The sequence below is a fragment of the Crocodylus porosus genome, unplaced genomic scaffold (genome assembly GCF_001723895.1).
Source record: "Crocodylus porosus isolate Cpor-Errol unplaced genomic scaffold, CroPor_comp1, whole genome shotgun sequence".
Classification (NCBI taxonomy): domain Eukaryota; kingdom Metazoa; phylum Chordata; order Crocodylia; family Crocodylidae; genus Crocodylus; species Crocodylus porosus.
This window is the reverse complement of record NW_017728948.1, coordinates 46,791,390-46,803,033: the sequence shown is the minus strand read 5'-3', so window position 1 is coordinate 46,803,033 and position 11,644 is coordinate 46,791,390. Positions and strand designations below refer to the sequence as shown.

The 11,644-nt window shown below is 44.8% G+C and overlaps 1 protein-coding gene across 1 annotated transcript in view; it reads left to right on the top strand.

The window, feature by feature from the left end:
- The window catches only part of PHOX2B (paired like homeobox 2b), a 13,487-nt gene extending 2,359 nt beyond the window's left edge, over positions 1-11,128 (top strand). Inside the window, exon 3 of the mRNA XM_019552583.1 lies at positions 11,124-11,128. Coding sequence (XP_019408128.1) covers positions 11,124-11,128 — 5 coding nt within the window. The remainder of the gene's footprint in view (positions 1-11,123) is intronic.
- Positions 11,129-11,644: the final 516 nt, after the last annotated feature.

Here is an 11,644-nt window from a genome sequence, read left to right as displayed (position 1 = left end):
GGCCAGACTCGAGCTGCCACGTGGGCTGTTTGGGGTTTTTCAGACGCCTTTTCACGACCCGGACTCTCCACACAAGTGTTTCTTCCCGGGGTGTCGGTGACGGCCCCGCGCGCCCCTCCTCCCGCCGCCCTTTGTTCCCGCGCGGCGCCCGGCCCGGGCCGCACGTGTGACTGCTGAGCACCGGGGTTCAGGCACCTCCCTTAGGGTTTTTACGTTTCCTTTTCCAAGGCACAAACCTCTAGCTATTAGTTGAATGTCGCCAGCTCTGCTTTACCTTTTTTCTGTGTCTTTCTACCAGCTGTGTTCTGTGACTCAATTGTATAGTGTTCCTATCAGTACAGACTTGTCTCCTCTAGTTGACCCTATGAAATAATGTTTTCCCTCCTCGTAGTCTCTATGGCGTGTCTTTATGGAGAAATAAGGTTCTCACGGGTTCAGTTCCTTTGCGTTTAGAGAGGCCAGGCTCAGACAATAGTATATATTTTTGTTATCAGTTGCATGTTGTCTCCTTTTCTTTCTCCCTTTTTCATTTTCTCCTTTTTCTTTCCTTCTTCCCTTCCTGTTGGAATATGTTTGTGAGCATAATCGTCATACATTACGTTCAGGGTTTTCAAATTTATTTATATGTGGTTAAAATGAATGCTTCTATTTAAAAGGGGAAATATTTCTACATGTGCATATAGTTTTCCAAGAGTGTACCATTAATTGATTGTTGATAATAAAAACAAAAAGCAAATACAGCATCGGAGCTCTTTTGGCTTAATTTCTTGCTTTTTCTGAGCCTATTGAACAAGGGGGAAAGGAGCGGATAGAGGTGTGAATGGCAGGGAGAGCTGGTGTGAGTTATCAGTAGTACTTCTGTGGCACAGTGTGAGGAAAGGGGATGCAGCCAGTGATTTCGTTATTTTGACATTAACACAATCCTAGAAAAAACCTATTGGGTAATCGGGTTGACAGTGTTTGTGAATTGGAAAACACTGTTGCTTGACAGGACAAAAGGTTTAGAATCTGTATAGTACAGCCGACAGGAGTTCCCTGTTGTAAGAGGTCTTCAATTCAGGGACAAGCAGGTGACTTATAGGAAAAAATATGAAACGTGATTCACTACTAGTATAAAGAATATAAGAAATGGGACTGTTTTTTAACAAATCCTCTTTCTTTAATTATCCCACTATTTTGAAAGCAGTCACCACACAAATCCTTCAAGGCTTGGCCAATGAAAAAACTAGTTTTAAAATGTCTGTTGCATTGCTGAAAGGGCCTGTTATTTTGTAACTTGTAAAATCAATGGTTTACCTATTTTAGAGAGGGGAGTTCATCTCCTTCAGGAAGTAACGGGCCCGAATTAGTGGATTCAGACCAGAAACACATAGTTTTATATTTGAAAGTGGGTAACAGTCTTTATCAAGGTCAGAGGAAATCATCACAGCCCCTCACAGGTGCTGAAGGCCACAGTGTTCCCCTGAACTTGGTGGGATAAAGCCAGTAGAGGTGGGGGGACAACTCATTTACATCCTAGTTTATATTTGCATTTGTCCTACATTAAAGGCTATTAGAATACATTGCCTCCTTGCTTGATTCCAGTTACTAGCATTCACCAGCCACCCAGCCCCTGAAGAGTCCCACACCAGCTCTGTTCTGCTCTCGGGGCCATTTGAAAGGGCTGTTGCTTGCTTTAAACTTCTAAGCACAGGACATCCCCAGCCCACTTGGTGGTTCTGACAGTCTGGGCACCTCCTGCTTATCCTCTTCAATGTAGGCTCTTCCACAGAGCAGGGCCTGATTTCCCATGGAGGGGAAAAAGTCCTTTAAATGTAAGTCATTTACGCAAAGGAAGATTAAAATGTCGCCAGTAAACCCCAGTTCAGGAAAGAAGACAAGGAAGGGATTTGTACTGGAGTGAAGTGCCAGAATCCAACTGACCTTCCTTCATTTTTATGGCGGAGAAAAGTGCAAAAAGATGACAAAATGTACCTAAGGCAAGAAGTAGAAGTCCAGGTGACAATGCTCCTTAAACTAAAGCTTGAAACTTCTTAGCTAACAGAAATACCATACTGTGTACCTAGAATACAGGCACATACAAGAGGTCACTATAGAGCATTCTGTGAGGCCTAAATTGAAGCTAGGTTTGACAGGTCATTTTTCTTATATGACTTGGTTCTTCTAGGTCCTTTTAATTTGTCACTGTAATATATCTTTGTGCTTAAACTTTAAAATCACATCAAAAGTCACTTCAGAGGAAATGTGGGAAATGTGGTTGGCTCATTTTATGTTATTTATCTTCCCTTGGAATCCAGAGGAGAGGGGGAAATCCTTACGAAGGATGAAACACCTCCATTTTGGGTTTAGTCCTAATATAGCAAGTTATATTTTGGCTTGTCAAAAACTTATTTGTGGACAATGCTACATGCTAGCTGACCAAGGCATCATCAGTTCGTGGCTGAAAAACATTGCTTAGCCAGGCTTTCAATATGTTGGGTAGCCAGAACCAGAAGAAAAATAATTGTCAACTGATGATGCAGGAGACTAAAATAGGACAAAGTGCCTTCTGGCTCTCTTCCCTTTAATCATCTGAAGTTCTTAAGAAGCACTGGTCATGACATAAGGATATGCAATAAAGTTACTCCATTGTTCTGATCCTAAGTCAAACTTTTTTTCCCCTTACAAAGAACCGTAAAACTCACACTTATATGTAGCACTGACATATAATCAGCTCCCTAATAATCAGATTATAGTCAACATCTGATGTTTGGTTGACCCTTGCAGAAACATCATATATTTGGGGGGAAATGTTTTATCCTAAATAAATCTAATACATAAATAATATTGACTCTGAAAATGTGGGGTCAATTTATATGTCGGATTGGCTTACAATTGGAACAATGTGGCACTGTACTTTCAGAGAAGTTAGGACTAAGATTCACAAGCAACCTACTCCAACTTTACCAAAGTCAATGGAAAGAATTTTATTGACTTGGATCAGGTACATTATGAACAGAGTCTTCTTCATCACTGCCCCAATGTTTAGGAGGAGGTTACCAGAAAGCGGATCTAACAGCTCAGTAAAACAGGCCACATTCTGGAGATCTGAAAGCATGTATAAGGGAGGCAACTCAGAGGAAGAGGAGATTTAAAAAAAGACTGATCTTCAACCAAAGAAGAGCACACGTGAGGTTCCACAATTGTGAAGGCTAGGGCAGGGCGAAGGAACTTTGAGATGAAATGCAAGAGCATGTCTACAGGAGGAATAGAGAAATGAAGCAAAACTTCCAGTGGTCACTTTCTAATACATGAAACCAGGAATTAAGGGACCTCAGAAAAGAGTTTTAACATTCCATGTGTGAGACAAGCACACTATACCTTTATAACAGCTTATAAAGGCAGGAAGACATTCTCGGTAGATCTTTATTACAATTCTTTCTCCTGTCCTTCTTACTTGCCTTTTTATTTTCAGCTACTTCATTTCCTTTTCCCTCAGTCATATCTTTATTTCCTATAGCTTAGTTAAAAATCTGATTTTCACAATGAATATACACAGATTCATTTGACCTATAAGATCACAGCTTGTCAGGGGTGCACTGACATAATGAAAAATTATTAAGTTGGCATTGTTTCCCTTGTACCAAATATGCTGCAGACCACATGCCAGTTACCTAACACCTAAGATGAAATTCTTGCTTCGTAGAAATTAAAGAGAGTTTTCATCACTAGTCTCATCATCTCTATAGCCATGGATACTAGGACTCAGACTTACCCAAATCTGAGTGTGTGTAAATACCAAGATGCTAAGTTTAAATAATTTTACTGAATGTACAAGCTCTGGTGCTAGACAAATAGGCAATTTAAAAAATATATCGCAGATATATCATCATGGGCAAATGTATCCAGGGATTTAAATAGCTTAAATAATTTGCAACATAAATTATTTTCAGTATAGCAAAATACTGGAGTTACGCCAGTGTCTCTTCTTCTAGATACATATCCTTTTATATAGGTCAGGTCTTTCTAACTTCTGAGTGTTCAGGGGCCACACCCTGCGCAGGCTGCAATAGCATAAGACACATAGCCCGGTGGTAGGCTGGGTAGTGGCTGGATGGGAGCCACAGATTAACTCCTTGTGGGCCACTGGTGGCCTGCAAGCTGCCAGTTGGATGGCCTTGATACACACCACAATGATCAAGAAATGTATATCTGACAATTTTTCACACAAACTTTAATTTTTGAAGTGGTTATTTGTTCAAAAAATATTGGCTGCCATTTTTCCCTACAGGGTATTTTGATATATTGTTTACTCCATTTTCATTATTTAAACAATTGGGCTTGCCCAAAACCTAACATGTATGAATAATAAATAAATACATCAAAAGCAAGTTCAAAAATGGCAACTTGCAGCATAAATATTCTCAACTCAGGTATTCCAATTTAATTGAAATTATTAAGGACCAGAATGTGGATCCCCTGCTTGCACCTTATAACAACAACTGTGAGGGACTCTGATAAAAGGGGATTTTGGTTTTCTTTGTTTAAAAATCACAAATTCTAAGTAAAAAACTCCAAACCCATGTTTTTACATGATTAAAATGAAATACCACTATATATATATATAGGTATCAGTTGAACACAACCCTGCTGGTGCCCCTCACTCCCCACCCACAGACCCCTGGCTCTGCCAATGCCCCTCAATTCTCACCTACAGCCCACCACCCTGCCCAGCCCTGTGGGAGGAGGCTCCCAGCTGCTAGGGCTACAGGCCTAGGGATCCGGATCCTCAGCCCTTTGCCCCCAACCCAGCAGTGCTTGAGCCCCAAGTGCTCCTTGTGGGATGCAGTAGATGCTGCACTGGAGCAGAGTGCGGAGCCCAGCTCCCCCATCCACTATGGGTAGCATAGTTGGAGCACACCCCATGGGGGGGTGGTAGTGGATACAACTGGAGACTGCAGGCTCGGGGCTCCCTGCCCTGCTCTGCCCTACCACACTGGGTCCTGTCTACTGGGGAGAGGCAGGGAGCCTGAGCCTGCAGCCATCAGCCCTCATTTGCCCCTGCCTTGCACACAAATCGGCAGAGCATGTGCCTCCCACGCCCTCGCCGGGAGTGTGCCCAGTGGCAAGGAGCCAGCTCCCCTGCCACCTTCTCAGACGAGCCACCATAGCTCCATCCCACTCCCTGCCCCAGCCCTGTGGCCTCCCTCACTATGGGGGCCTCAATCACACACTCCCAGACTCACCTGTGGAGCTGCTCTCATGCTGCCTGGCTGCCATGTGCATGTGTGTGCACGTGCACATGGTGCCCCTTCCCTGATGGCCCTCCTCCCGTTCTCCCCAGCCCCTTGCAGGCTGGAACTCTGCCAGCCTGAAAGGGAAAACCTATTGTTTCCAGCATGTTTCTTCTTAAAAAGAGAAAATCTGTCCTTTTCTCCTTAAAATAAGAACATCCAGGTTTTTCCTCTTAAAAGAAAAAATCTGGGTTTTACTGCATTTTCCCCTGGTGAATGGAAAACCAAGATCCCTGCTGATAAGGCAGGCCAGCCAGGGCCAAGTAGTGCAGCAGCTAGGCCTGCAGTAAGGACCAGCTAATGAACTGTGTCCCTGTTTAGAAGTAGCAAGCATCCTGATTGGCTGGTGGGAGCCCTGGGTTTGCAAGCCAATCCCTTTAGCATTAGCTGGGGCCCTGGGTTTGCAGGCTGGTCAACGGTTCTGCTGTGGCCTCCTGGTTCCTGACCCTGATTTTCAGCTTTTTTCTGGACTTTGACTATGGATTTCCCTGTGGTTCTGTTTCCTGCTCCTAGGCCCGGTTTGTCTCTGTTTTTGAACTTCACCCAGTGGATTGGTCTTTGGACTGGTACTCAGCATCTGATCCCCCCAGTCCTGACCCTGGATTGTGTTATGGGCTCTGCTTCCAGATTTCCTTCTGGTGTTATGTAGCTTCTTTTGACCCAGCCCTAGGCCCTGCTTTCCCTTGGTGGCCTAACCGTTAGACCAGACCACCTACACTTCAGTCGCTAGGAACAACAACAGCTATCTATGCTAGTTTTTCATAGCTTCAGAGAATTTAATGTCAGAGTGGACTTTTAAACATCTAATCTACCCTCTTTTATTTCATGAATCATTATCTTTCACCTAGCATCAAGTCCAGTAATTTGTGTTTGTGTTTGGCCAAAGCATATCTTCCAGAAAAGCACTCTGTCTTGATTTGATGACATTAAGAGATGAGGAATCCACCACAACCATTGGTAGCTTATTCCAGTGGTTAATCACATTCACTCTAAAAATTAAAGCCTTATTTCTAAATTAAATCTGTCTGGTTTCAGCTTCCAGTCATTGGTTCTTGTTATGTCTTTTCTCCACCAGAGCACCCAGTGTTTTTTCTTCATTTAGAAGACCATAATCAAGTCACCTCTCAACATTCTGTTTTGGAAAACTAAACAGAATACACTTTCAATCTCTCACTGAGCACATCTACACATGCATTTATTCCAACCTAGATTTACTGTGCAGTAAGCTACTGTGCAGAAAGCAGTTTTGGGTACGTGTCTACACGTGCAGAGATTAGGGAGACAATTTGTCCTTCAATGTACCCCTGCAGCCACCAGGGGGGAGCTGTAGGCTCTGACTATAGCTGCCACCAGCTTGGCAGCCCTACTCTCTGCTCTCTGGGCAGCCTCCTCCTTTGTTTAAGAGCACTGTGGCAAGTGCAGAGGCAGCAGACAGCAGCTTTGTCTGTTCCTCCCTGCATTATGGCTGCCCCAGGCCCTGGCCCTGGCAGTGATGAGCAGTGTCCCAGTACCTTGCTGGCCACTGTGATCACCCTGCTGGCCTGCTGTGCAGACTGCTGCCTGGTTCATGGCCGTCTTGCTATGCCCAGCTCCTCCACAACCAGTTCACCCTCCCAGGGCTGCTGCCACTACACATCTGCTACCATCATGGATGCTGATGAGGGGCTGCAGAATGCCACCACCAAGGCCACTATCACCCTCCTGGGCCTTCAGCCTCGCCTCCTCTGGGTCTGCCATGCCAGCCAGCACTGGTGTCAATACCTTATCCAGCAGACCTGGGATGATGAGCAGTGGGTGGTCAGCCGCCTCATGACCCAAACCACCTTCTGGGATCTGCTTACTCTGCCAGCTCTGGATGCACCTGGAGCACCAGAACACTGTCATACACCTGACCCTCTCCACCAACACCTGCTTGGCCCTGCTGCTGCTAAAGCTGGCCACACTCACCAGCCTCCAGTATGTGGAACACCTGTTCAGCCTGGGCAAGGCTACCACTGGGGAGGCTATCCTGGAAGTGTGCAGCTCTCTCCAGGACATGTTGGTGGACATTATTCTCCATGTTCTTGAGCCCCAGGAGGTGGTGACAGGGTTCCAGGCACTGGAGTTTCTCCAGTGTATCAGGGCCCTGGATGGGACCCATATACCAGTCACCTGTCTGACCTACAGAGACCGGCGAGACTGGCCATGTTACAGCCGCAAGGGATTCTACTATGTGGTCCTGCAGGCCATGGTGAACCACCTCGGGGGCTTCACCCATGTGCGTGATGGCTGGACAGGCAGCACACATGACATTCGTGTCTTCAGGAACTCGGACCTGGTGGGACTGGCAAAGAATGGGAGCTTCAGGCTGGGGGTGCAGCTAGGCACCATTGTGGTTCCACTCCTGTTTATCAGGAACCCTGCCTACCCACTTTTGCTCTGGCTGATGACACCACCTGGTCCAGGCCACCTGGACCCCCACCAGGCCCACTTAACTGGTACCTGGGCTGGACCCGTACCCTGGTGGAGTGTGCATTTGGTCACCTCAGGGATCACTGGTGCTCCCTCACTACCTGCCTCAAGGTTGCCAAGGAGAAGCTCCTCCGAGTCATCATCACAGCCGGTGTGCTGCATAATGTATGCAAAGCCCAGGAAGAGCTGCTCCGCGAGGCCTGGGTGGAGGCAGCCTGGCAGAGGGAGTCACCTCCTGTGGTGACAGTGGCAGTGGTGGGTCCCCCCCAGCTGAGGCACCAGGAGACCACCGTGCACCCACCGGTGGGGACCAGGGCACTGGGTGCAGGAGGCTTTAGTGGACCACTTCCTGCAGCACCCCCCAATCTAGCCCACCTCCCCCACCACCCACAGACTCCCTACCCCCTGTCCACTCCCAGCACCACTTTCATAGCAGGCACATGTCCGAATAAGAAACCTTTATATCATTCACATCACACACCCACTGTCCCTCCCTCCTGCCTCCTCAGCAAACAGAGCCCCCGCCCCCTCAATACACAGAACCTCCTCCCTGCTCTGCCTGCAACCAACAGAGCCACTGAGTTATCCTGGGAGTTATTAATGCTTATTTATTTCAAGAGTCCTTGTATTCCTTTCCAGGATATGGTCTCCCCCATTCCTAAGGCATGGCTTTGTGATGGGAAATCTGAATTACGTACAGATATGTATGTAATTCAGCTTATATCCCGCCCACACAGAAAGGCTCAGGACATTTTGGCTATTATAAAACTGTTGAATCATGGAAAGCCTCTGTGTATGTCAAATCCACAACTTGCTAACAAGGACTATCATATTTCTCCCAGAGCGCTGGAGCAGGTATACACTTAAGTTGCTCTACTTGAATGGTTAAAGTAGAAATAGGTTGATTAAAGCTGAGTGCTGTTTTTCCCTCAGCTTCTCTTCAGGGACTGCTCTTAGGAAGTTGGAATATTCCTAAACATAGAATAAATAACCAAGATGTTGATTCTGGGCTAGGTGATTGGCTAAGTAAGTGCAGGGAAAATTCAGACATGCAGAGGAAGCTTTGGCTGAAGAAAAGGGCATGCTTTCATAGCAGGGGGACTGTTTAACAGCAGGACCTGGGAGGGCAAAAGGAAGCAAGCTGATATGAAGCAGAAATTGAAAGAGAGAGTTGGAAGACAAGCTAGGACTTTTGGGAGAGTGATCTTGAACTCCCAGAGGACCTTGACCTAAACCAAAGAATGATCCAGAGTGATGAGGAAATGAGGGCAGGGGAACAGGTGTAGAGGTCAGTATTTGTTTTGATCTGTATATTTCTTGTGTTACCTAAATAAAGGTTAGACTCCTATGCTAAGATAGTGCTACAACCATCCCATGCCCTGAAGAGTGCTCACATGACTGGATTTCTAGGGAAAGGTGAGCTTGAAGAACAGAGAGTCCAGGAAGAAAGATCAGCATTGGTGCTGAGGATTGAAAGCAGTTGGGCCACAGAGATTGCACGAATGTGACCACTAGAGAGAATGGGCCGATGCTTTTGTAAACAGCCTTTCTAGATGTGCAAAAAGGCCCCTATGGGAGAGGTCAGGCTGAGGACCCAGAAAAGGGTGTTTGAGGCTTTACACAACAAAACTGGCTAAACCCAACCCAGGGAGAATAATAGCTGCAAACTGATCCTTAAGGACAGATTTCAGATATCTGAGGTAGGGGTGGCCAAACTGACATCTTAGGTAGGGGTGGCCAACCTGGAGTACAGGTGCTACAAGTGGTATGGCCACGCAGCAGATCAGGGGGTGAACAGGCAGTACTATGGCAGATAGGGCAGGAAGCAGAAAACAAAGCAACCAGAGAACTGGGCAAGGAGGGAGCAGAAAACAGATCAGCAGCTGAGGCAGCAGAAGGGGATTAGAGTGGCACTTGGGAGGGGCAAAAAGGTTGGCTTCCACCATTGTTCTAGATCCTGGGTAACACAGAGGCAAACTGACCAGTGTCCATATTGCAGGAAGTTGACTGTGCCCCACAAACAATACTGTAACAACTTGTATGCCTTTCCCCTAGAATTATGAAACTTATTTGCCTTCATGAAAATGCATTTTGTCTGAATAGGTTCAACTTACTAAGAAATCCATAGTACTTTTATGACTGCTCTGTCTTCACTGTTATTTACCACTCCACCATCTCTGTATTATTTTGCTGGTCTTACCTGCAGTGCTTTTATATTTAAACCTCAATCACTGATCAAAAACATTGAATATTATTAGTCCCAGTACTGCTCTCCCCAGGCAAACTCCCATTCAGTGATGAGTTATCAGTTTCGATCTATCAACTAGCCAGTTATTCATCCATTAATGTGTGATTTTACCTTGGTGAATCATTGGGGAACAATCTGGCCCAAACTACACTATACACACAGACAAGGATCAATGTTTGCTGAGTGTATAGAAGATAGGTAGGCATGGGCATGGGTGAAAGGACATTTTGAAATCCAGCATCTCTAATAATAATTTTTTGTGTTAGATTAATTAATTACCTCTTATCATTTCTTGTAAATTTTCTTTTTATTCTACATAAACTCAGGTAGCACAAAGATGAACATGATATTAACAAAAACCCTAGGTATATGAAATATATAGAGTATTGACCAAAGCCACATTCTGTCCAAGCTTTGCTCAAAAAAGTCCAGCCTGATTTCTAGAATACATTGCCTTTTAGCAAATATTTAAACAAAAACAGCACCGCACAAAACAAAACAACTCACCCACAACCCCAAAGTATCTTAAGCTACATTTTCAAAACCACTCAAAGTATTTGTTTACTTAACCTTGCCATTTTTGACTGCAGCTTTCATTTACAATGTTCTGCTAAATACATTTTTGTGGATTAGAAATGGGTCAAAGTTCTAAATCTATAATCTGAACATGCTCATGTTTGGAGGTATCAATAGCTACTGTTTTGGCTCATTAAAGAAGTAAAATCATAGGATTAAAATCTGGAGCTGAGTTTGATGTCTGATACCACATTTTTCTCCAATGTATGCATGTATACACACTTGGAAAATCCAGGAGTGCTTTATTACATGTTTATTGTCTGGGGGTCTCTCTGATTTTATATGGATATTTCCCAAAGATTAATGGGTGAGCACAAATTAATATGCACATTTTGCTACTTAAAGGTGGGTGGGTAGGAACACTGTAATTAACAGACACTTCTACCTTTATAATTTTCTAGAAGAAAATATGTGGACCACATTCCTTCCAAGAGAACACACTTTTTAAAACTAAGTATTTCTTCTAAAAATGGTCTGCATCTTAAAATCAAGTAAAGAAAAAAGTAGAAACTCTTATATGCACCACAGAGGTTATATTCTTGTAAATGTGTTTTTAATTATTTTTCTTTTCTTAGATTGAGAGTCAGAAAATGTGGGTGCATTTTAAATCCCAGGATGTTCTATGTTAGAGGAAAATAGATGTTAATATAATGGCTGTACGTAAGTGCACATTTTAAAAGGAGAACAAAGAGATGAGGCCAAGGAGAATGTGAAACTCTGTAAAAATCTTTATGGGCCATTACAAAGACATTATTTTTTGAGTCTTCTTTTTTTTAAGTCACCTGCATTTATTACTGTGGAACAGTATGTGGCCCGGAAAGAGTTAGCATGCAGCCTGCAGGCTCATGCTTGGCTGCCACTGCTCTTCCCCCCACCACACACACAAGTTGCTCCTGTCCCAGTGGCCAGGAGGGGGATGCAGCTGTGTGTGCAGCAAAGAAAGGAGCCAGGTGGCCCATGCTGAAGATAGGTGGTATGTGGCTGGTGGGCAGTTACTGTGTGTGCAGCAGGGGCTGCCTGTTCTGTGGCAGGAGGTATAGGTATCAACTTTTATTTTTGCTGGTGGGGGTCCTAAGATGTTGTCCCTCCCATGGCA